This window comes from Triturus cristatus, chromosome 5_2 (assembly GCF_964204655.1).
Source record: "Triturus cristatus chromosome 5_2, aTriCri1.1, whole genome shotgun sequence".
Taxonomy (NCBI): domain Eukaryota; kingdom Metazoa; phylum Chordata; class Amphibia; order Caudata; family Salamandridae; genus Triturus; species Triturus cristatus.
In genome coordinates, this window is record NC_140588.1 from 972,291,609 (window position 1) to 972,318,483 (window position 26,875).

Genomic DNA, 26,875 nt, shown 5'->3' on the forward strand with positions numbered 1-26,875 from the left:
CAGGGCCGGCTTTAGGGCTATGCAGATGGTGCAGCTGTATCTGGTGCTGAGCTTGGTAAGGGTGGTGCGGGGTGGGGATTTTATGGGGACACTGTATTTAAGAATACCTTATGGGTTAAAAGCACCTGCTGCAGAGTTCCTGGTGTGTCCAGCAGTTTTCAGGCAACAATAAAAATGTCAAGAAAACTCTGGTAATTAATGTCCCTTCTGGAGAGAGATCTGAGTTTTTTCTACTTGCAGTTTTGGTCATAAAGTAGTGCAGAGGGTTAATATGCCTACTGAAAAGGATGTTTACCGTGCAGATCACAGAACTGCATTTTACCAGATCCTCGTTACTTGCTGTTCATAAGCTACAATTCTATTATAACACAGACACAGTAACATATGAACTGTCAAAGAGCTCCATGCAAACTGCATGGTAAAGGGTAGAACATTATGTTTTTCCCCCCAGTCTTTCATGATCCTAATGTTACTAAAAAGCGATGGTAAAAATACATTCTTATTAGTAAAGCCAGACCCAAAAGATTGTGATATGTTTTAAATCCAGATTTTGTGCTTCTCTAGACCAAACACCCTTCAAATATACTGCCTACTACTATGGATGACATGATTCCTACACTGTGTGGCCCTCATTGTCTTCTGTAACATTTCCTATAGACAGATTTACACATGAATGATTAACTGTCTCTGTATAATGTATATGTGATGTAAAGTGCTCTGACACCCTACACTGGTATGAGTAGCACTAGAAAACAAATGAAATGCATGGGAGAGAGGGGCGATGTCGAGATGAGGTGCACTGTTGGAGGGTGGTAGAGAGGGAATCCATGAGATCATAGGGAGGAGGGGGGCAAAAAAAAAGATTGCTGAAATGGGCCACAAGTGCTAAAGCCAGTCCTGTTTGTATATAAGATGTGTGATGAGGACAAGGCGGAAACGACAGGAAGTAGGAAGAGAGAGGCTAAACATGTTTAAAGACAGTAAAGCAAAGAGAGAGGGGTAAGAACTCGTGCCTAATGAAAGTAGAGAGAGACACGCCTAGGAGCAGGGCGTGAAATGGAATTTATGTTATTTTAGGAGGCCACAGTAAGAATATCATGATTCGGCTGCCTCCTAACATGGTCTTCGGCTTGAAAGGAAATACATAAAAGTGCGCGTGCTGAGGCAACAAGGGTTGCCACTGTAATTTCACAGAAATGCATCAACCACTCCCTGATCGCTTTCATACAGTGCCGCTAGAATCATTGTACCAAAATGCCCTGTCCTTTCCAACTAGTCGGTTACTAAAGTCAAACTATGCAGTTCATTAACCATTTATAGATCATAAAAAATACACATCAAAAGCAGAAGACCTGAGAAGAAAACATCATTTCTACAAATGAAAACCTTTGAAAACAGATTATACACACCTTTCATGACATGTATATGCTTCATGTCTAGGCTGTACCACTGACATCAATGCATGCTGTCAGATGTTGCTTTACACAGTGTTATGCATTACTGTGAACACATGTCAGGTGATGGGCTGCAGGTTAATTACCTTCTGCCAGAGGTCCTTCTTCAGAGCCAGGCAGGAGCAGGCAGCCACGAACCAGCAGTTGCCCAGCTTCCCCTGGTGCAAGTCATGAGAGCTGATTCCCTCCACGAAGAGATGGGGGTCTTCACACAAGTCCTGAAATGCAAGTGATGGAGTTAGTAATTGGAAGGGATGGGAGCGTTAAGCTTGGGGGAATCACAAAGCTGCAAACTATTGACTCCAAAGGCAAACTGATTTGTATGACAAACATCCTGCTCAGCCTTTGCAGCTTGGGAAAGGCAGCAAGGCTGTGTTGTATATGTGCAACAGCTAGCTAAACTACAATTTAGTAAATAGAGGACCTACAATGGCCTAAGCAAGGTAGCTAAAAACATATATTTGATGGAAAAAAGTACAAAAAAAACGAAATATAGTTGAAAAGGTAAATAAAATGTTATAAAAAAACAAAACCCCAACAGCAAGTTGCGGTAGAAGGTATCAGAAAGTGCTTTCATGTTGTCCTACAAAAAAATGCAAAAAAGTTGAGATAAAAAACGTGAACATGTCTGCCATGCAGTTCCCCCAAATCTAGACACACTGTGGCTAACCTGCAACTAGTAACTGGTAATACTAACAATATAAGTGTCTTCACCTGCTTCTTCTAGAACATATAGGAGATAACCTTGTGGCTTTAATAATCACTATCACACTCACATCCCAGTGCTAGAAAATTTAATTAGGACCTAAAAAAACCCACAAATTATTAGACTATGTCATGTTATGTGTTACCACAACTTGTAAAGCGCAACAGCTGCCCTTGCAAAGAGGCGTCCCGGCGCTGACAGCAGAACAACAGACAAGTTCAAGGGGACAGAGAGAGCAGGCTTATAGTGCAGGAAAGAGGTGGGTTTTAATTGCCTTTCTAAATTCCAGGTAGTTGTTGAAGCTGTGGATGTGAGCGGGTAGCGAGTTCCAGAGGATAGCCGCCCTGCTATGGAAAGAGAAACCCCCAGCACGAGCCCTCCTTACCCGGAGGGCCACCTCTAGGTGTTGCCCCAAGGAACGAAATTGGCATGGGGGTACGTATGGCACAAGCAGGTTGGCCAGTATACCAGGGGTGGCATGTTTCAGGGCTTTCAGGACTAGTGCAAGTGAATATGCAAATTAGTGCTATCAATCAATCAGTTTTGTAAAGCACTGCTCCTCACCCCTGAGGGCATTTGGGCACTGGGGTATCGGTGGTCTCGGTTGAAAAGCCAGGTCTTGAGTTCTCTTCTGAATTCTGCCAGGTAAGGTGATATTCGTAGGTGGAACGGCAGGTCAGAAAAGGTTTGACCTCTGCTGTGGCTGCAGTGGATGCAGAGGTTGAGAGCGAGGTCCAGGAAGGTGGAGCACAGGTGTCTGGCGGGTTAGTGGAAGATTATGCAGTGGTTGATGTATGCTGGTCTTTGGTTGTATAGGGCTTTGTATGTGTGTGGCAGAAGCTTGAACTTGCAGCTCTTCTGGATGGGGAACCAGTGGAGGTACTTGAGGTGGGGGGGTAATGTGGGTGCCTTTGGGTAGGTTGAGAGCGACTCTGGCTGCTGCGTTCTGTACGGTCTGGAGTCTCTTGAAGAGTTGGGTGGTGATTCCTGAGAATGGAGCATTCCCGTAGTCGAGTCGGCTGGTGATAGAGGCTTGGGTGACGGTTTTACTGGTGTTGAAAGGGGTGCATTTGAAGAATTTTCTGAGGATGTGGAGGGTGTGGAATCATGAGGAGGCAACTGCATTGATTCATGGTGAGTTTGCGGTCAAGGATTATGCTGAGGTTTGAGGTGTGGCTGTGGGTAGGAGGATGGGTCTGAGTTCAGAGGGTCACCAGCTGTTGTCCCACAGGAAGGTGTTCTTCCAGAAGATCAGCTGTTCTGCCTTGTCTGTGTTCAGCTTCAGACAGTTGGTCCTCATCCAGTCTGCGACGCTGGTCATGGCATTGCAGAAGTTTGTTCTGGTGGTCGAGGGGTCTTCAGGGAGCAAGAGGAGGTGTTGTGTGTCGTCTGCGTAGGATATGAGGTTGAGTTTGTGGGTTCCGACGATGTCTGTGAGGGGTGTCATGTAGGTGTTGAACAGGTTGGGACTTTTGGACACTCCTTGGGGGACACCGCAGACAATGGCCTCGGGTTTAGAGGTGAAGGGTGGTAGGTGGATTCTCTGAATTTGCCCTGTGAGGAAGGATACGATCCATTTGAGGGTGCTTCCCTGGATGCTGATGTGGTTGAGTATCGATTAGGGTGTGATGTGGTACGGTGTTGAATACTGCTGAGAGGTCAAGGAGCAGCAGGGCTGCTGTTTCACGGTGGTCGAGGAGGGATCTAATGTCGTCAGTGGCAGCGATTAGGGCCGTCTCAGTGCTTTGGTTTGCATGAAAGCTCTACTGGGGGGCATCAAGCAGGTTGTTTTGTTTTAGGTGTTTGGTGAGCTGGTGGTTGATGGCCTTCTTGAATACTTTGGTGGGGTATGGAAGCAGCGAGATGTGGTGCTAGTTCTGGAGTTCGCTGGGGTCGGTGGAGCACTTCTTAATGAGCGCTCAGACCTCTGCGTGTTTCCATGAATCGCTGTGGTGATGGAGGCGTTGGAAATAGTAGTGACTTCCGCGCTGATTTCTTGGGTTCCGAGGTTGAAAAAAATGGTGAGGGCAGGGGTCCATGAGTGGTCTGGAGTGGACTGAGGACATGAGGGCTGTAGTGGTCTGCGTGGTGCTAGGATTTCAGGAGGTGATCGGGTGGGTGGTTTCTGTGGGTGGGCTGAGGTTGTTGAAGTCAACATTGGTAAGTTGGAGTTTAAGTTGTTGTAAATGAAGGCTAGCTTGCTGTGGAAGAATTACGACAGGGTGTCGCAGAGTTCTTTGGGAAGGGTGGACCGTGTTCTCTGTGAATGATGGGCAGTAGAACTCCTGGACTATGTTGAAGAGTTCCTTTGTGCTATTGGGGCTTGTTTTGATGAGGTCTGTGAGGGCTTATCTTTAGGTGTGCTTGGTGCATTAGTGTTACCTGTTGAGTGCTGATTTGAAGGATGTTCAGTCGGCGGGATCTTTGGTGGTGCGTCATTGTTTCTCTAGTCATTTGCAGTTGCCCAATAGTCGGAGTTCTGGTGTGTACCAGCTGGCTCATTTTGAAGCTCTGCAGGTTTTGGCTGGTTTCATGGGGTGACACTTGTCACATTTGGTAATCCAGTCGAAGAAGTTCTGGATGTCCTGCCCCAGGTCTGACGCAGCGTCTGGATGGGAGGTGTAGGGGGCCGGCCTCCATTGGGTCATCATTACTTTGCTCCAGCTGTGGTGCGAGGAGCTGGGTGGCTTGGTGGTGGTGCCCTGTGAGTCTCTGATTGTGAACTGAATAATGGCGTGGTTGTTCCAGGTCAGTCCAGAGACACGGGTGTACTTGATTCTGTTGTTGGAAGTGAAGATCAGATACAATGTGTCTCCTGCACTGTGTGTGGGGTCTACGACTAGTTGGGTGAGGCCAATGTTGCTCATGTTTATCAGGAGATTGTTGGAGTTGGTGTCATTGGGGTTGTCGCGGTGGAATTGAGGTCAGTTAGTAGTACTTAGTGCTTGGAGTTGATGGCAATGGGATGATGAATTCGGAGATTCCATCACAGAATGCAGGTCGTGGTCCTGGGGGTCTGTAGGCGAGGGTGCCTTTAATGGTCATCTTGGAGTCAGTTGGGAGTTCAGATGTTTCATGATTGGTGTGGTGGAGTATTTGGTGGGGGTGCATCGGATCGTTTCCTTGTGGATCATGGCAATACCTCCTCCGTGTTTGTTGGTGTGGTTACAATGGATCATCTTTTAACCCCCGGGCATTGCGATGGTGATGTCGGGGGCTGAGGAGGGGTTGAGCCAGGTCTCAGTAATGAAGAGCACGTCGGGGGTGAGGGTTGTGATGGTGTCTCACAGTTCTGTGGCATGTTTGCAGAGGGATTAGGGGGTGAGCAGAATGCAAAGGAGTAGTTCTGTGGTTTTATTGGTCTTCTGGGTGGGTGTGGAGAGGGTTCCTGGGCAGGTGCGTGATCCGGCATTGCATGTGAAGAGGCGCAGGCTAAAGGTCCTTCCGTTGATTGGGGAGAGGTGATGCAGAAATTGTTGTGGCACCTAGGGTCGAGTGCCTGTAGCTTGGCGGTGGAGTAATGGTGGATGGTTGGAGGGCCAGGGGTCCTTGCACTGGGTGTGGTCCAGGTGTGGACCGGCGCAGATGGGCTTTGATCTGGTGCACCCGTTACACACATCCGCTACGCGCCCGCACTGCAGCCTCCATTAAGTAGGTCCTGGGAGGGGGTGCGGGGTGATGGCTGACGGGAAGTAGGAGCAGGCAAAGAAAAGTTAGGAGAGGCAAAGCGGTGCAACAAGGAGAGAACAATGTGGACACAATACTAGGTGGCACTGACGCAAATCAACTAACAGCAATGCGTCTGACTAGCCAGAGCTAACTAAAGAAAAGAGGCTGACTGACCACGCGCTCTGGCTGGAGCAGAGGCAGAGCAGGGCACAGTTTCAGGGAGCGGATCCCCGGAGGCAGGAGGGGTGAGGGTGACAGAAGGCAGAGGACAGCTAGACTGAGCCGGGGGAGCTGGAACAGGACCTGCCCCCCCGGTTTTAGAAATCACAAAGACTCCAAGAATAACCCTTAGTAAGCTGCAACAGTCACGGGTTCCAAAAAATACCCCTGAAATTATTTAGTGAAATTCTGATTTTGTCCACTTTAAAGCATTTCTGCAAGCGTAGTTACACAGTCATTACTTATGCAAAAATGTAGCTCTATGATGCAATTTTACTTCAAAAATGAATTTCCTCCAATAGAGAAAGTCTTTCTCCGTGAGAAAGCTTTGGTTATGACCTTGCCACTTTTGGGCATATGCAAGTAATTGTTCTCACATGTACAATGACATGGTGTTAATCGGTTTATAACGTTCCATCCACATTCTGAGAATCTCAAAAATGAAATTAAATCCGCCAATCAAACTTTTTCAGGACGTAAAAGTTTGCATAAGAAAGGCTTTCAGACCCAGATGTCCAGAGAAGAAATATGGGAAAAGAGCAAAAATCTGGATTTCACGGCTGTCCTGTCAGTAGTACTACTACTGCCACTACTACTACTACTAATGATAGTATGAAACGTGCTAACAATAACCAATATAAACTACAATAACATTATGAACAGCTGTGAGGGCAACTTAGTGATAATAATAATAACAGTGATAATAATAATTATGTTCTTATAACAGTAAAACTGATAATAAAAAACAGGATAAATATGGTAAAGTAGCACCCAGCTTAAAAGCTACAAATAATAATAATAATATTGATAATAATTTAGAATTATAGCCTACTGCTTAGGGCTATACCAATTATTAAAGGCCCTCTGCCCAAACTATTAGCGAGAGGGGCCCCAGTAAGCAGTCTCCCTGATATCACCCTAGCACTCCTGAAAAGTGCCCCAGATGAAGTGGCACAGTTCATCAAGGTGTGGAAATATGAATTTTTATGGTCAATTGTGTCCCCTATCTTAGACCCCAACGGCTCCATGTACATGCTATAAGTACATGTATGTTCCCTCCAGTTCCAGCTATAAAGACGCAAATACATGTGCGTCCAACGTCAACATGCCCTCTTTCAGATCCGCCATGAATGGGTCGAATATTCCATTTCTAAGTATGAAAGGCCACCGACTTTATGTGGTTCACTTTTCTAGTTTTGTAGTTCAGGCGAGTAGGCCCCGAATTCTGCCATCAAGCCTTTTTCTGCTTCTGCCTCTGAAATGCTCCAGCTTGGACCTGCATCCGTGTCCATGAACTTTGTCTTATTCCCTGCGCGGCTAACGGTGCCTGACGCGGCCTGTTGCCTGCCAAAAACTGTATTCAGCCTTCAAGTTATCTGCTCCGCTCCTCATCCAATGCATTCCTGTCCAGTAGTTTAGGTAAACATCCTTCCAGCTACCGAGCAAAGGGCCCGGCCTCGCTGTCTTTTTGCAAGTAATTCATAGCCCCTGTTACTATGGAAGATTCCTGCCCCCTCGCATCGCATGTAGACACATAGACGCTTGTACACGCACTAACAGTCAGTATAGAATAGGATCTGTCCGAGAAGACCTTTCCTTCCAGATAATATAGTTCCTTAAACACAAGATATCAGATATGATTTAGGACTAGGTTGTCCTGACACCCCAGACTTCTGTCTCCACATGTAGGGCCAAATGTCAAGTTCCCTTCACCCTCTAGTTGTACGTCAATCACACGTCATGCGGCTGCGCGCGCATCTCTGCCAAATATTTCTGCTGACACTACAGGATTCTCTTATGGATCCACCCACTTGTGACATCATTTTAAATGACGTTTCTAGTATACGCCTGTATTTACGCCTATTTTCATTACGTACGTGTATTCTTATCTGTATTATCAGCTGTTACGCCTCCTGCATCTGTCTTAATGCAATGCTTTTCATATAAATATTGTTACTTGTCAATAATGTATTGCCTATCCCTTCCTGAACCTTCGTGGTGATGGAATAAGATTGCCTGGTTCGAACTATAATTCCTTTGTAAGGAATAAAGTCCTTTTTAGAACCTCTAATACCACGGATTCTGCCTCTTATTTGACTGCGTTATTCTTACTAGACTTTACCACATAAAAAATAGTACAGGTAATTTAAATATTTACCACATAAATTGGCGCCCGAATAGGGACACTTTCTCATCTCACGCGCCGGAGGTGCGTTGCAGGCCCGGTCTCCTGCCACAGCTGGACGGACAAAAACGCGTACCCGCAGGATTTCCTGTATCTCCCTCCGGCCAAGCGGGGGTGACTGAGGCTGCGATCAACACCCAGACGAGGCGGTGAGAGGTGCGAAGTATCCCGACCAGAGCCTAGCTGAGAGAGAGCAAGATCCGAGGTATACAGAGGCCCACCAGGTTCCGAAGTTCCGAGTCGAGTCCAGTCGAGTCCAGTCCGGTCCAGTTCAGTTCAGTTCCGAGGCCTTCCGTTCCGTGCTACCCGGTGAGTACCGTTGCTGGGGAGGCAGTTAGACGTGCACATTAATTTGTGCCGGTCCTGACGGGTTTGGGTACACAGATCCGGTCTGCACTGTTTTAGCAGTGTATCTGTACTGTTTAGCAGTATATCCAGTATGTTCATGTATATAATTCAATATCATCTAGTATTAGTATTATGTCAGTAACTAGTTTTCTTCTAATTATCATTGTTCGTTAAAAGTTAAATGTTAAATGTTAAATGTTTCACGGTGTTCAAAAATTGTGGTATGAATGAGTGTTTATTATTGTGTTTATTGTATTCATTGTGTTCAAGTAAGAATCAAGTAACAAGGTTTAAAGATGCCGTTCTTTTCAAAATTAAGACAGATCAAAACTAGAAAAGGAGTACTCGAAGAAGCTGTTCCCATTCCACCTAGGGACACTCCAGGGTATTTTATGTATCATAAACATGGCCTAGATGCCGTATTATATCTTGACTTATGGGTGGACTACACCAAGGATCTAGCAGAAAGTCAGAGGTGGCCCGCAGCTGGGACATGGGATGCAGATTGCATCATGAGAGTAGAAGAAGAATTATGGAAAAAGAAAGCCAGACAGTCACAGAAAGATGCTATTGAGCTATGGCGTAAAGAATCGCATAGGCGTACAGAGAAAGCGCTCAGACTGGAAGAGAAAAGTAGGGAGAACTCAAAGAGAGCCCGAGAAAACGTATTAGTTGAGGAAGGTATCCGAGTAAAAACAGAACAAATAGACAGACAACGAAACACTCTTATGAATGGTATGTATCCTCTTTTGACCGAAGGTTTACCTAAGGCCACCCCGGAAGTACCGACAGATTTGCCAACCCCATTACTCCCGATTAAAGCACATCCCAAGACCGCAAAAGATATTTTCCTTTCCTCCTATTTAGACGATGTAGCTCCAGAATATGTTAATGGTCCACCACACACGCCACCTGTCGATGGTGCTCAACGCCGAGATCATCCGCCCCCACATCCGCAACAACAAACTCCTCCGCACAATCCCACAGGTCCATCTGTTTCCACCGCTTTTCCTGCATCCACAGTCTCTACCTTACACCCCACAAATCCTTTTGTGCCTAGCACCTCAGAAGGTGCGACAGCAATTTTTGCCACGCCACCATCACGAAGTAAATCGTCTCTTAGAGATTTAGCAAACCAACGTACACCCCAAATAGCAACGTCCGACATGTTTAAGGAACATCTTGTAGATTGTAGATATGATCCAGTGCCCGGTAAAAATGATAGAATGCTGCTATCATCACTACGTATACGACGGGCTTCACTATATTTAATGACGCTACCAGGAATGATTAAACATTTAGACAATATATATCGCTTTGTCCAAACAGGGCAAGGCCCTGAAAGTATTGACGAAGCCATGGAATACCAGAAAGCGGATATACAGAGACAACTGTTACATTTCTTCATAAACTGCTTGATCAGAGACAGAGATAGGTCCGAGGTAGACCAGGATGAAATGCAAGTACTTACCCGATGGGGTCAGAATATATCCGAGGGAAAACATGATAAACAGACATGTATAGCAGCTATGTGCCGAAAGATCCGCAAAGAAGTAGAACGAACACATAAAGCCAGAATGGAGGCAGACAAAACTGAATCAGAGGGAGAGGAGGAGGAAGAATCAGAAATGCCCACAGGACAATTAGAAACGATAGCCTATGTAGGTAGGGGAAGACCTTGTAACAATACCAGATACTTTAATGACCCGACACGTCCGATACGTCCAGAATATAACAGACATTTTCAAGCCCCTATGTTAAATACTAAGTCCCCTGAACACTTATTCCAGGCTGCTGATAAATTACTCCGAGATCGAAGGGGGTATCATATGCTCGATTCTATGGATGAACAAGAATTAGCCAGGCCAGCGGTACAATGGGCTGACAGTTCTGAAAAATACAGTGATGATGCGTTGGCACACACGTTTTTGAATCTTACCCCAGACGAACAGCGTTTAGCTGGCATATACATGATACAACACCTCCTTATATTATATAGAAGCCAACACTCCGATCCTGGTCCCCTACCTGATATACTGATAGAATTACTCACGAATCAATGGAGAGGTTCAGGTACTGATTTAATTAAAGAAATTCTAGAATATCGACATCAGTACATTGTCTTCGTATGCCCAGAACATGTTTCAGTTCCCCCCAAGATGGAAAGAAAAACGTATCACATAGACAGACAGAATCCCTTACGCGAAGTGCACCCAATAAGAGGTGAGGACAATAATTTTAAACGCGTGTTTGTGTATGCACCCATAACTAAAATTGAATTATTAGAAATGAAGAAAGTAGTACCTAGCCATGACAAAGACCCAGCAGGTTTCCACCGTGAGATAAAAGACATGTTACTCATGTATACTTACCCTGACATTATGAAAATATTAAAAGTCCTATTACCCGCCGGTATTTACGAGAAACTCAAAGAAAAGGAATGGGAGGTGGGAGACCAAAAGATAGATTGGACAGCATTAGAAAACGAAGAAAAGGCCCGAGCTGCAGGTTCAGGGCTTGGGGAAAGGACTACAGCATTACCAGGATTATTAGTACAGGTACTACCACGTTTATTAACTACGAAAAAGGAAGATTGGGGTGCAATCTCAGCCTGTAAACAAAAACAGGATGAAGACACTAGTGATTTCTATTCCCGATTTGAAAAATGTTTTGGTATTAATAGTGGTATAAAAGCAAGTAGTGAGTCGTATCCACATCTGTTTGTGACAAAATTAGTTGAAAATTCCCTGCCCCAAGTTAAGAGTAGAGTATTAAAATTTGAGAGTACTTGGCAAGGTAACACACCGTCACAGATGTTACAAATGTTACAATATCATCACAATAGAATTAGAGAAGAACAAGAACATGAACAAAAACGTATGAAAGACACGAAAATGAAAATGCTTGTTGCTCAGTCAGTTCCAGCTGACGGTCATAAAAAGGGTATGACACAGTCCAATGATTCAGTAGGTCCTGTTAGAGGGACATGCAACTATTGCAAACAGCCAGGTCATTATATACACGATTGCGCAGTTTTGAAACATAATATCTCTACGGGTATAACAAAAGAGAGACCACGTCCGCCTAGACAGGATCAGATCCAACAACAAGTACCTCAGAATATACAGCCTTTGCCAGCTGCACAACAGACCGAACCACAACAACAGCCACAGCCTATTGCTGCAATACAAAACACGACACAACAAATGTACCAGTATGCACAAAATGACTATCCAGAGTATCAATGCTACACATGAAATAGCCTAGAGAGGGAAGTTGGCCTACCCCTTATCGAGGTTCCCGTAGATCAAGAGGGTCCTTACGTACAGAGTCAAGTATTAGGGAAAGACAGAAAGTTTATACTCGATACAGGGGCAAGCAGAACCACGATCAGTCACAGCGAAGTCCCAGGGGCACCCCTCTCAGGCTCACAAAATATTTCCCTTGGTTTTTCAGGAAAGCCTACTATTAACGAAGTATCGCAACCACTTGCATTTACAGTCGGTCCATTAACACGGACTACAGATCTATTGCTTACGAAATCATGTCCAGAAAACTTGTTAGGTATAAAAACATTGAAGGCTCTAGGAGCTGTAATATGTTGTTCTCCGGAAGGAGTGCGACTCTTTTTGCGTGACTTTAAGGGTCACTACGTGTCTAGAGACATGGATCACCGGTTACAGAATCTACCTGCACATTTATGGGCACAAGGCCCCACTGATGTAGGTTGTATGCACATTACCCCATATCGAGTCACACTCAAAACAGGAGTGGTACTACCACGAATGCGACAATACAAATTACCGCTATATGCTGTTGTGGCTTTACTGCAAATCATTGACGAGCTCATCGCACAAGGAGTGGTTGTAGAAACCGACTCCAATATATGTAATTCCCCGATAATTCCGATTCTTAAACGAACTGATCCAAAAGCACCACCAGTATACCGATTAGTTATTGATCTGCGAGAATTAAATAAATGCATTGTACCACAATACCCCGTGGTCCCAGATATCTCTTCATTATTAATGGCCATAGATTCAGAAGCAACGTTCTTTACTGTAATTGATCTCAAGAACGCTTTCTTTAGCGTCCCAATCGATCCGGAAAGCCAATATTTGTTCGGATTCAGTTTAAATGGACGAAGTTTTAAATTCACACGCGCACCTCAAGGATTCACAGAAAGCCCCAGCATCTATAGCCAAGCACTGAAAAGAGAACTTGACAGTATTCACATGCCAGCTAACACTGCCCTGCTTCAATACGTCGATGATCTGCTGATCACCGCACGAAGCGAACCTGAATGTGAAAAAGCATCACTGACGGTTTTACATTTCTTAGCCGACAAGGGGCACAAAGTGTCCCCTTCGAAACTACAATTCTGTGTCCAGCAAGTTGTGTACCTAGGGCACTTGCTGTCCAAATGGGGGAGACAGCTCACACCTGATCGCATCCAGTTAATTGTAAACATGCCACCACCCAAGACACAAAAGGAGGTACGGGCCTTCATAGGCCTCACTTCGTACTGTAGGCAGTGGATCCCCCAATATGCATTTTTAGCTAAACCACTCATTCAGTTGACAACACAGGAGGCAGCGACACCGACTGTCCTCCCTTGGACTCAGGAACATACACAAGCTTTTGAAAACTTAAAGAAAGCTTTATGCCAAGCACCTGTTTTAGCAACGCCATGTTACAGCAAACGTTTTACACTTTTTGTTACAGAACGTGAAGGTACTGCTTTGTCAGTACTCACGCAGGAACAAGCAGGATCACACAAGCCATGTGCTTATTTTTCTAGTACATTGGATCCCGTAGCTCAGGCTCTTCCTGCGTGCCTGAAATCAGTCGCAGCAACAGCTTTAGCAATCAGACAAAGCGACGCCATAGTGTTAGGACATCAATTGACAGTACAAGTACCACACGCAGTAGAGGTTCTCCTGAACCGGACCCAAACACAACACTTGACTATAGCAAGACTGACGGGTTATGAATTAACATTATTCCAGCCACACATAGAAATCAGACGTTGTAGTACATTAAATCCTGCCACACTTTTGCCATTAAATGGAACAGACCCATTGGCACATGATTGCATTGAAGTTATTACTATTACGACGAAACCCAGACAAGACTTGACAGATATCCCATTATCAGATCCAGACCTGACATTATATGTAGATGGTTCATGCATGAGAACAAATACAGGAGAGTTAGTGGCCGCTTATGCAGTCACAACAGATACTGAAATTATTGAAACAAATTGTATCGATACCTTGTCAGCTCAAGCAGCAGAGCTCATCGCTCTGACACAAGCCTGTATTCAAGCCAAAAATAAGAAAGTCAACATATATACAGATTCACGTTATGCATTCGGAGTCGTCCATGACTTCGGCGTACTTTGGCGAGAGAGAGGTTATTTAACTTCTCACGGTGCCCACATCCAGCACGGTCCCCTTATTCAAGCTCTGTTAGATGCAATACATCTGCTTACTTCAATATCTATCATGAAGTGCAAAGCCCATACGAAAGTGACGGACATTATTTCTCAGGGTAACGACCTAGCTGACAGAACAGCTAAACAGACTGCTCAGAATCAGACTCATCCAACTGACACGACAAAGACAATAGTTCCGACACCAACACACTGCATGACAGTTAAGGCTCCCACCCTTGATGTAATTGACATACAGACACATGCTACACCAGAAGAAATAAAGAGATGGGCTGAATTAGGAGGGATCCAAACGGATCAAGGATGGATGACGAAGGGAAAATCTATATGGTTTCTCCCCGACTCAATGGTTCAGGTCATCATTAACACAATACATAGTCCAGCGCACCTAGGAGAGAAAGCTATGCTAGACAGTATTCAACACATTTGGTTCAATAAACACTTGCGAGCAGCAGCTAAACAGAAAGTACGTACCTGTATGATTTGTTGTCAGTTCAATCCAGGAAAAGGCGTACCTGTAGACCAGGGTGGATTTCAAACCCCCGATCACCCTTTTGAAGTCCTCCAGATGGATTATATCCAGATGGAACGTTGTCGAGGATTCAAATATGTCCTCGTAGTTGTATGCGCTCTTTCCCGGTGGACAGAGGCGTATCCCGTCTCAGATTACACTGCCCCGACTACTGCCAAACAGTTAGTTCGAGAATTCTTCCCACGGTATGGTTTGCCCCGTATCGTGTACTCAGATAATGGCCAGCCGTTCTCATCCGAGCTAATGAAACATGTTTCACTTCTGTTAGGCTACCAATGGAAATTCCACTGTGTCCGACATCCCGAGGCAGCAGGTCTAGTGGAACGACATAATCAAACTCTGAAAATTAGACTGTCCAAAGTATGTAGAGAAAAAGGTGTCGACTGGATAGTAGCCTTACCAGTTGCGCTCTTTTACATGAGAATGGTAGCACATTCTCGAACAGGGCTATCCCCGTATGAGGTGATCTTCGGCAGACCACCAAATATGTGGGGGACGCCTATACCTCGTAAAATCACTGATGTTGACTGTAATATGCTGACAGATTACCTGGCTTCCTTGATGTCTGCACTACAATCTTGTCGTTCACAGGTAGCTGCAGCTTTTCCCGACAACACTGAGGTTAAGCCCCACGACGTGGTTCCGGGGGACCTCGTGTTTGTGAGGAATTTTGACAGGAGGAGCCAGCTGGAGCCTCGGTGGCAGTCGCCGAAGCTCGTCTTATTGACCACAAGGACAGCCGTGAAGATTGAGGGACGTAAAGGGTGGTTGCACTCGAGCCACATCAAAAAATTTTATGGACTACCGTCCGACGTGAACCCTCAGCCCTGCATTCCCTCACAGACTGATTCAAAACTACCCCTGGTTGAAAAAACCAAGAATGAAAACTATAAACTGAAACTAAGGTCTAGCAAGTCAGACAATTTGATTGTTTAAGTCCTCTCCAAGGTGAATCGGTTGAATTCGTCTCTGACATGTATCCTCTAGACCGAAATAGAGAGAGAAATAGACAGAAACATGCGTACTGTAAATCACTTCGTAGTCACTGCATAGTGACATTGTTAATTATGTTTTTTCTAAGTCTTCTGATTATTATTTCCAGTATATTATTACACATGTATTACCCTATTTCCAAGCGTGCTTTCAATGCTACTGCCGAACATTCTTTTAGCGAATTACCCCCGCATGAGTTGTCCTATAGATTTGCGCTGCGCAACAACACCTTCATTAGTATGTTACATCATTCTCATCAGATCAGCAATGCTACAAATTGTTGGATATGTGGCAGACTTCCTCCCTATCAGAAATACAAGGGAGTTCTGCCCCTCTTTCCGTATCCATTCACACACAATGGCTCCTGTGGAGCATGGTTTAGTTTGATTAATTCCCTAGATTCAAATACAGTAGTTTATCAAGACAATTGGGTATGGGGAAACCTGAACCTAGTTTTACTTAAAGTCTGCTACCCTAACAAGGAGGGACTTCCCAAAAGAACAGGAACTGATCTAGAAAATGAAGTATATGGATTAGGTAACTTTACACTTAATCTCATGATCCTGAATGTTGAATCCGAAGCCACATCAGTCTTGCCCACTATGTCAGTATTTCCAGTTAGAGGCGAATTATGTGTAAGAAAGAATGGTTCAATACACATGGGCCATAGTAAATGTACCACTGTAATAGAATTCAGTGATAAAGGCGAGTCTACATTTAGAGCTTCTCGTCACTCCTACTTCATCTGTGGTCACACCGCATACATACGCCTACCCCTAGATTGGGATGGTACCTGTTACATTGCATTCCTTCTGCCACCTGTTTTCCTAGCCCCGCCTGATTATCATAGGAACACCCATTTAGTACACAATAGACAGCAGAGAGATCTCCCGATTGTCGACTACACTGAAACAGCATGGGAGAAATACACAGATTTCAATAAAGGTTTCTTTCCCTACATAGGTACAGTCACTAATAGTAAGCTGATACGTAGATTAACTAGAACCCTTGAAGCAGTAGTGAATGAAACTACTTCCGCCTTGGGCAACTTAACAGAGGAGCAGTCTGCGATGCGGATTGTTGTTCTCCAAAATCGTCTTGTCCTTGACGTCATTCTGGCCGATAGGGGCGGAGCTTGTAGGGTCATCGGATCAAGTTGCTGTGTTTTCATACCAGAAAACGCGCCGTCAGTATATAAAGCCATAACTCGACTTCATAAAATCGTAAGCCAGATACACCAGAATCCAGGCACCTGGACTTGGTCCGGTTGGTTCTGGAGCGTGTTGTCAGCCTGGGGATGGAGGATCCTATCCTTCCTAGGTATTGGCTTTCTCATACTATTCAGTTGCTGCTTGTGTCTACAATGTGGGCCAGCGATTTGTGGTCTATGTGCCACATCGTGTATCCCACCTTCAAATTTTCATTCGAGATCCCGGAAGAAGAAAGAAGAACAAATGATGCTATATGAACAGATTGATGGATTGATGAAGATGGATATTTCATGAGGGTCCGTAGGGGACAAGGAGGGAATGTGGAAATATGAATTTTTATGGTCAATTGTGTCCCCTATCTTAGACCCCAACGGCTCCATGTACATGCTATAAGTACATGTATGTTCCCTCCAGTTCCAGCTATAAAGACGCAAATACATGTGCGTCCAACGTCAACATGCCCTCTTTCAGATCCGCCATGAATGGGTCGAATATTCCATTTCTAAGTATGAAAGGCCACCGACTTTATGTGGTTCACTTTTCTAGTTTTGTAGTTCAGGCGAGTAGGCCCTGAATTCTGCCATCAAGCCTTTTTCTGCTTCTGCCTCTGAAATGCTCCAGCTTGGACCTGCATCCGTGTCCATGAACTTTGTCTTATTCCCTGCGCGGCTAACGGTGCCTGACGCGGCCTGTTGCCTGCCAAAAACTGTATTCAGCCTTCAAGTTATCTGCTCCGCTCCTCATCCAATGCATTCCTGTCCAGTAGTTTAGGTAAACATCCTTCCAGCTACCGAGCAAAGGGCCCGGCCTCGCTGTCTTTTTGCAAGTAATTCATAGCCCCTGTTACTATGGAAGATTCCTGCCCCCTCGCATCGCATGTAGACACATAGACGCTTGTACACGCACTAACAGTCAGTATAGAATAGGATCTGTCCGAGAAGACCTTTCCTTCCAGATAATATAGTTCCTTAAACACAAGATATCAGATATGATTTAGGACTAGGTTGTCCTGACACCCCAGACTTCTGTCTCCACATGTAGGGCCAAATGTCAAGTTCCCTTCACCCTCTAGTTGTACGTCAATCACACGTCATGCGGCTGCGCGCGCATCTCTGCCAAATATTTCTGCTGACACTACAGGATTCTCTTATGGATCCACCCACTTGTGACATCATTTTAAATGACGTTTCTAGTATACGCCTGTATTTACGCCTATTTTCATTACGTACGTGTATTCTTATCTGTATTATCAGCTGTTACGCCTCCTGCATCTGTCTTAATGCAATGCTTTTCATATAAATATTGTTACTTGTCAATAATGTATTGCCTATCCCTTCCTGAACCTTCGTGGTGATGGAATAAGATTGCCTGGTTCGAACTATAATTCCTTTGTAAGGAATAAAGTCCTTTTTAGAACCTCTAATACCACGGATTCTGCCTCTTATTTGACTGAGTTATTCTTACTAGACTTTACCACATAAAAAATAGTACAGGTAATTTAAATATTTACCACAAAGGGATCAAAGTACCTCCACCACGTCATCCTTACGTTAGAAAATCTACAGTGCTTCCCCCTTCTTCAGGACTAGCTGCTTCTCTTATATAGCCCGCAACAACAAGACCACCGCTTAACATGGCAACAGACTAGCCATGCCTGGGAAAGAAAGGTAGGCCAGGTACCTGGATTATCACCAGACTGCAGACAAAACATCAGCTCGGGGGATGGGGTGATCATCAGTCGTAGTCAGTGAATTGAGTCCTCCTTGAGGGGGAAAGTAAAGAAAAAAATAAAACCACTTACCTTGCACTCGCCGAATCGCCGAGTTGGTGATGCGGCACGCGCAAGGTAAGTGGTTTTATTAATTTATTTCTTTACTTTAATTTTTCCAGTCCTATGTCGAACCCCACTATCCCCCACCGCGCCCTCACCTCCCCACAGTGTTATCTGTGTGAGCCACTTCTGCTCCTCTGCAAGAGCACTGCACTACCCAAACCAGGTGCCTGCCGACCGGTGGGAGGGCTGTGCCCTCTTGAGACATTTGGTGTCTCCCTGGGAGTGCCCCTACTTTGAGCACACAGAACACTGGGGGATGAACTTCCCGGTCCCCCAGTCGTAGAACCCCTTTCCTTTTAGGTCAGACTGGGACTGGTTACTCTCCCCTTGGGAATTATTTTAGGTGCCTTTAGAGAACTCCTTATTTTTACATTTTTCCCCACCCTTTTTCTTCAGGGGAGGAACCCCTGACCACACTTCTGGTGATCCCCTACCAGGTACCCTTTTGGACACTCTAGTGCTGTCCCAGAGGGCAAACACGTTTGCAAGCTCTTTGTGATAGGTGCGCTTACTATCCCTGAACCTAATGTGGTACTTCTCTGGGGTGAGTCCAAATTTAGTAACAAGAATGGTTTTCATGGGTGTATGCTTCATCTGGTTCCCCCAGCTCCAGTGTAAGGTCTCCCTCCCACTGCAGGAATCTGTTTCCAGAGTGATGCCTCCCAGTATTCTTCTGGGACCCTGTGCATCATGGTATGGCACTGCACAATCAAGTTCTGAATCTCACTGTTGAACACCAATACAAGAACTTGGGTTACTGGCTGAGGGGGTGAAACCCTACTCAAGCAGTAACCACAATTATTGTCAGGACAAAACACAAGCAAACCCTAAATTAACTTGTGCTTAAAACTGTGGTAGTGTGGCACAAAAATAGTCATGCTTAACTTTGAGGCAATTTGTAAAGTATTGATGCAGCACAAAACAGTAGTAAAGTGAAAACACAACATAAGATAAATTCCACACCAATTTATTACCCAAGGAAAGCTCCATTTCAGAGTTGATAGTGTGACAGTTGATGGGGATCCTGGTCAAAATTGATTTGCATATGGCTGGATCCAAACTAGAGTGGCATGGTGAGCAAAAGAACGATGAATGTAACCCCAATCTCTTGACTGGGGGTGAGTGGTTGAAAAGTTTCAGCAATCCGTCCATCATCTTGTTGTGTTTGCTATGTTCACCCTAAGTAGCCAGGGTATGCCAGACGTGGGACCTTTCCTCATTGTGCTGCTTGATTCATGCTAGTCTGGCTGATGAAGGACGATACCCCGGAATTGGTTTCAGTATGCTTGTTTCTGGTTCAAGGAGGACCTGGCCTGGTAGTTTGGGCTGGACTGTTCCCAGGAATCGGGGTCAAGATTGATTTGCATATGGCTGGGTCCAAACAGGGGTGGCATGGTGAGCAAAGGAACAATGGATTTAACCCAGATCTCTTGATGTGTTTGCTAGGGTCTGTTTTATTACACCTTGTGAACAGAGGTGAATGCAGAGATGGAGGCTTGCAAGTGGCAGAAGGCTCATCTACAGAATACAGGTCATTTTATAGATCTCGCTTAAGCTGTATGTTGTCGATAGACCAATATAAAAATATACATTTGGCTGGCTCTCATCAATCCCATTAACTTGTTTCTTATTCAATGGCATGCCTTCCTCTTCTTGTGTTTTACCCTCCACTGGATCATAGCTTCTTTTCAGTGTTTGATTGGATGAATTGTATCATTTCACTACATACAATGAGGAAGAATATTTTTCTTTTGCTTTTAGCACTCCATACGAGTGCATGTGTTTGTGTTTCTCTCTCTCTCCTTTGGGTACTTGTTTTATTTTCTATTTATGCACCCCTATTTAGCTGTGCCTGTTGCTTTCCATGCACATCCTCCTTGGTTCTCTCCCACATGTCTGCTCCTAAATTGCTTTTCGTCCACCCTACTAGTGGGTCTGCTGCACTTTTTTGCTCTTCCATTGCTTTTCATACCTTCAACAGTTTCTGGATTGTAATGCCACTCCCCCATTCCTGTTTTGCTTTACATACCTCCAGCCTTCCATCTTCTCGCTGCTGCTCCAGATTACATGTTGCTTCCTCACTTGCTCCATGGCTCGCCCATCCTTCCCACTCTTCCATTGCTTTTTGTCCCCACCAGTTCCTCCATTACTCTTCTGCCCATCCCTGCTTTTTTTTTTTCATCCTGCCACCTCCACCTCCTTGCCATTGCTGTACTACCTCCCGCCTTCCCTCTCTTTATTTTTCTTCTTAAATGTTTTATCATGTGAGAGCTCAGCAGCTTAACTGTTGCTGGGCTTCCCTCTTGTTTGGTTTTCTGCTTATGCACTTACTTGCTTTGTAATTTCATGTTCTTGTCGAAAGTAGCCACCTAAGAGTGGTAAATTAAAATTAGAAAAACAGAAAAGGCTGCAGTGCGTTACACCACTTATGTGTGCTTAGTGACATCATGATGCATCGCATGCATTAATGTCCATCTTGTAATGCTGGTTGTTTCAGAAAACCTATCTCAAATGGCTGCTCATGTGTATACGTGCATCATGTTGCACCAGTGGCCATTTTGGAATGGGTATTCTCGTAAGGGCAATAGACTCCAATATGGTTACCTGTGTGGCTGTATGTGACAAACAACAGCCCTAATGAATTGCCTTTTATATAATTTTCTGTTTGGTTTTCAAATAAAGCATTGGCAAATTCAATAGGTAAACTCTCACACTTTAAAGGTAAGACCTTTGCTTTGCATTTGGCATTTTCTCAATGTCACTGGGGGGAGATGGCAACTGTCCCCTGGACCATGGTCTGCTTCTACCAACAGCTAAAGCCCACATTCACAAGGTGGAAGCTGTCCCTCAATGAGCAATGATACATTCTATAGAGAATCACAAGCAGAGTGGATGCTCTTTATACTGTCTCTTAGTCATTTGTTTCAGGCCACAAAGTGCAAGCCTCCAGTCAGAAATACATTTCCCACTCACAATGAGCCTTTGGTGCATTGTGACTTGCCTTTTTGCAGTAGCAAAGCTTGTGATTTTGCAAATGACAGGCGGTGTATGTGAGCGAAGGTGTGATAAATCACAACCCATTATGGATTCCACCCATGGCAATCCACCCAAAGTGGGACCAATGACTTGCATACACATGAAAAATAATCATTATGAGTGAGCTGGACTGTCCAAATTCATAGACAAATATTTTATCCTATTTCAGATAATCATTTTGTGCAAACGCTGGAGAGACTGTCCTGTTTTTACTCCAAGCTGTACTGGCACAGAGAATGATTTCTCCCTGGGGTGGTTTGTTTGTCAGGGCAGTCTAGCTATGCTTCTAAAAGTGATGAATTCTTCTCTCCTCTTGCCAGATCTTGTAAAGTGCTAATGGGGTCTTCCCGTTTTATGTGTTATGTCTGAGTATGTTCTGGGACAGAAGTCTGCCAGGCCTTACTGTATGCTGAAGAGTGTCAATATTTGGACAGACATGCACTTAAAGAAACAGCGGGGTTATGCAATTAAGAAGCTATATACAGATTTATTGCCCGATCCACAAAGATTTATTTGTGAGGAGTGGAATTTAACTCTGGTCTTCCCAATAGTTACTCCCACATTTCCAGACCTTTTTCACAAAGAGTCCTTTGTGAGTAGTTCACACTTAATCAACATCACATGGCATTAAGTAACATTAAAGTGCAAGTTCAAAAACCCCCAGAAGGATTTGAACTAGAAGCATTTGCTAGTATCTACATATCACAGTTGCTGCAGGGCTTTATATTCTCCAGGGCAGCAGAGTCCATCAGACCAGTCACACCCAAATGTCATACAGAAATGTATTGTAGTTATTCTTTAGTGAGTGTCTCAGATATACAGTCTTCTATAGACCGCTTGGGTTCTAGTCAACACAACTGGGAAAAATTCACCTCAGGAGTGAACTTTGTTAGAAGAAGGTTTTTAAAGTCCCTCATGCATTAGCAGATAAGGTACATGACAACCCACTTGTGACTCAATGATGCAGCTGTCGCCTTTAACCTTTGATTAATAATAATCCTAACCATATTACCTAAAGATGTTTCTCCTAATGTAATCCTCTTTTAGAAAGATCTAATCTGGTAGGATTTCAGAATCCAATTCTAGATATTGGACTGCACACGGTTGAGATGGATCACAAAGTGGAACCATCAGCAGCTATTTTTAAAAAGGGACAGACAATTGGGAATATCTGTCATACAGGTGCAATTCATGCAAGTTTAGTGCTACATGAATCTGATGATTGTCAGTGCTATCATCAACATCACAAAAGACTGAATATGATTTTTCTTTACCATCAGTTGAATGCCGGCAGATGACCAGAATTACTCCCAAAAGCAGGAGGTAATAAAATATAAATTAATACATCTTTGAGGCATAATATGTAATACACAGCTCAAGTGAAGAGGCACCATTTCTTAAGAATGTGAAATGCTGACAGACTTGCCCTCACAATCAGTCCTGACATAAACGCTTACATCGAGGAGCTGACTGCAGCTGCCTCCAAAATAGAGTTTGGAAAAGAAACCTAGAAGGATAAACTCCAGATGGACTCTTGTGCTATGAAAATCTGGATGTTTTGGTAGAAATGTATTTCGTGGTGCATCAAGCTGGATATAATGAATTAATGGGGTGAAGATCTTAAATGAATGCCTGCACTTTATGGGATGATTGAGTGGGAGCCAAATGCACCCTGTTGGAAGTTCCTCTTTATGCTTCAGTTCAGACTTAAAATATATTCTGCAAAGAGCTAAGATTCTTTGAGATTGCTATGCACATCTATATTTTCTTTTGCAAACCTAACATTCATCAAACACTACAGAAGCTCCTTACCGTCAATGAAAGTCCAAAGACTAGTGCTAGCAAATACCTTACTTGTATCATGGTACCCAATCCTGCCCTCGCAGTGCTGTCCTTAGTCCGAAAGATGCAGAAGTAAATCTGCTCTTCTCCTAGTTATCCAATATTTTTGGGTCTCCTACTGAAAACTCATCACAGTACATTGATATCTTTTGTTCCATGTTTGGAACACACCTTCCAGCATAGATACAGGACATAATCAACATTTTTACAAGACGGTCACAGTCTGTGGTCACTCATTTTTATCCTGATGGACATTTATGTGCAAAATGTGTAAACTTTTATTCGACATGAACAGGACATTGAAGCTATTGATTCATACCCATCTGTGGCTCAACCTGCTATGAGATATAATCAATAATGCACGTACATGAGAGCAAATGTATGAATGAGGTGTCGCCACTATGGGTCATATATTAAGGTCCTCCTCCCCCAGCGGGTCTGTTGACACCTTATGATTATCTCTAGGTCTTGGAGGAGAACCCAATTGCAAAGGGAAAGTTGAGGGAGAAAAAGAGACACACTCCTGCAGGTTGATTGGTGGAAAACGTAGACTGACAGAATTATGGTGCAATGCCTTTGACCAGTATGGAAAAGGGCAGCAATTTTCTACTTTGGGGAGAGAAAGCACAGTCAGTGAAGGGGAGAACACCAAAGGGATTTAAAATAGGTATCACAGGAATACGTTCTGGATTTAGTCGTTACAGAGTGCTAGCAAACTTTAACTAGTCCCAAAGTGTACCTGAAGTCCCAATAAAAGAGTTAAAGTACAACGAAATGACACTACACCACTGGGAATAAGAAGCCTGGGAACTGGGAACTAATAATCACAGGACAGCAGCAAGTCCTAGGAAACACAAGGTGTGGAAACCAGAGATGAACTGAGTGTGAGTAAAAACAACAAAGGTGAGGCGATGAATAGGACAAGTCTGAACTCAAGCGTAAGTGAAGTAGTCCTTACAATCCCTGTGCCTGACAGCTTCCTTCTCCAATTGTTATGTCTTCATACTGTCTCTCCTGACCCTGAAGTGCTACTGCCAGGCATGGCCCTAATGTGGCTTGTTGAGAAAGACTGATCTGCCTGACTTTGGAAGTATTTGCAGTTTCTAAGTGTGTCAGTATTTTCCAGTGTCCTGTTCTCCACATTCTCCAAGTTTGAAGTCGTTTTTTTTTTTAACCATGATATTAGGTGCATCAGGGCACAGTGAGGGCTATCAGATGTTCAACCTGTTAATGGCTTGTGATGGGAGTGAGCATGCATAGGCGTAGTGCGACAAATCAATGGTCAAATATTGAATTAGATTATTGTAATGTGAGAAGGGTCAGAGGTAGAACCCTTGCGAATTACAGGATATACTTAATCAGAAATATCTATAACATTTGTTTGGTCATGGGACGAAGCAGCAATAAAATGGCATCTTTGGACATCACCTTTATTGAAGAACACAGATTAGATTACAAACTATTTAAAAAACCAACTGTGGTAATCTCTTAGTTGCAGAAAGGCACCATTCTCGGCACTAATAAAATGATATATCAAAAAGAGAGTTTGAGGATGAAATTGAATTGCAGTTGTAACGAGGATTTATTTTAAATAGAATCTGAAATGAATGATTGTTTTCATGAGATGCAGATAAATCAATAAAGTATAATAGCCTGTATCAGAATGTGCCATTAGAGCAACAGGTAACACTCATTCGAATTCTCTTTAATTTGGAAAAAAGATAAGAAAAAGGAAGCAAAACATCCAAGGAATACAAGGAAATGTTATGCAGATTATTACTCAGTAATCAATTAGTCCTCCTGAGATTTTCAAAATTTTACAAACCAATTGGTACACTTTATACCATTATGCTATAAAGCCAATGTCAAAGACCATCTGCTGAGTAACTAAGTATGACTGCAAGCATGGTAAATATCTACTACTAAGTCATCCAAATGTGATATCATGTGGCTCACAGCACAACCCAATGTTTATTCAATTGTAGTTCATCTTTACAATGTACATTTGGGCTTAATCAGACAAAGGGAGTTAAGGTGCTATCCAAGGAAATAGTAATAAGACTCTATATAGTGTCTACATTCTTTTATGTCCATATCCTCAAATCCTCATAGACATTGCAGTGAATCATTAAGATGAATGCACTTTCCAACCTATAAGGAGCATCAAGAGTTGAGATACCTAGTACCTGGTAGCTATCACCCCAATACTACACATGCAGACGGTGGTAATCATACTCTTAAAGTTTGACAGCAATATTGATGGATTATTAGATTAAAGCCTTTCAGCAGAAGTCCCACTGGGAACAATGCTTTACATGTCTTTGTTTGAATAGACATTAGTGTGAATTTAAAATAATGGACTTATCCCATCTACCTACACACATGATATATATGCAGTCCTAACACTAATCTATAGCAATCACATTGATTGGTTTTAAGAACAAATGAAACCATCCAAGGTAAAACAATTGATTATGTTTGTCAATCACTGAAATGCTGCATCCATTTTGACTGGATTGTAAGAAGGTGAATTGCCCTTTTTATATCTATGTCAAAATCCCTCCCTCTTTTTAGCAGGCAGCCATGTTGTAGGCAATATAAAACAAAATAACAGTTCTTTGATTGTGCTAATGTTTTCAACACACTCCGACTGACATTAAAATTCAGAGTTTGATTTCAACTACTGCAGGAAAATGATGTCTCCGAGGTAAGTAAGGATGTCATGAATACTTGAGAAATTAAAGGAGGTTGTTCCACATTTCAACAGGATGGTAGAAAAATCAGAATGTCATTATGAAAAATAATTTAGGGTAATGTGATGTTGCCTACAGAAAGCAGTTTACCACATGATGCAACACACATGTGATCGTGTATGTTTTCAATCCATTTAAACTGTACACTTTTATTAAATATGAAATTACTTTCATGTACAACAAGTTTAAGGTCCATACAGTAGTGATGCCTCAGCTTGACTATGAAATCTGATGGTCCAGTACACGAATGCAACCATCGCAGACATCTGTGTTTTATCAATGATCACAGGTTTGAATCCAGCAGGGACTCTCACACTTGCATCCTAATAAATTTCATAAAATGAGCACCATTCAGTCTTATACCAATAAAACATCAATTATATAGCCACAAGAACCCTCCAAGTGGACATTATGTTTAAAAATTGCTGATGGTGTAATGTTGCAGTATTTGTTCCAGTGAAGTCCAAGCGAGATTTCAAGGTTAGAGTATGACCGGCCATCCTCGTGGTGAACGTCTATGATGATTAGCATTGTTCCGTACAGACCATTGTAGTTTTCTGTTAGACCTGGCCCTTTTTGCAGAGTCAGCTCCTCATTTTTTACTTCTTCAGCTAAACCAGTTTTTGTTGGCATTAGGA

General features: G+C 43.6%; 1 protein-coding gene across 1 annotated transcript in view; it reads right to left on the reverse strand.

Moving 5' to 3' along the window:
* CAPN6 (calpain 6) overlaps window positions 1-26,875 on the reverse strand; it is a 533,527-nt gene that overhangs the window by 301,420 nt on the left and 205,232 nt on the right. Inside the window, exon 3 of the mRNA XM_085608187.1 lies at window positions 1,541-1,672. Coding sequence (XP_085464313.1) covers window positions 1,541-1,672 — 132 coding nt within the window. The remainder of the gene's footprint in view (window positions 1-1,540; window positions 1,673-26,875) is intronic.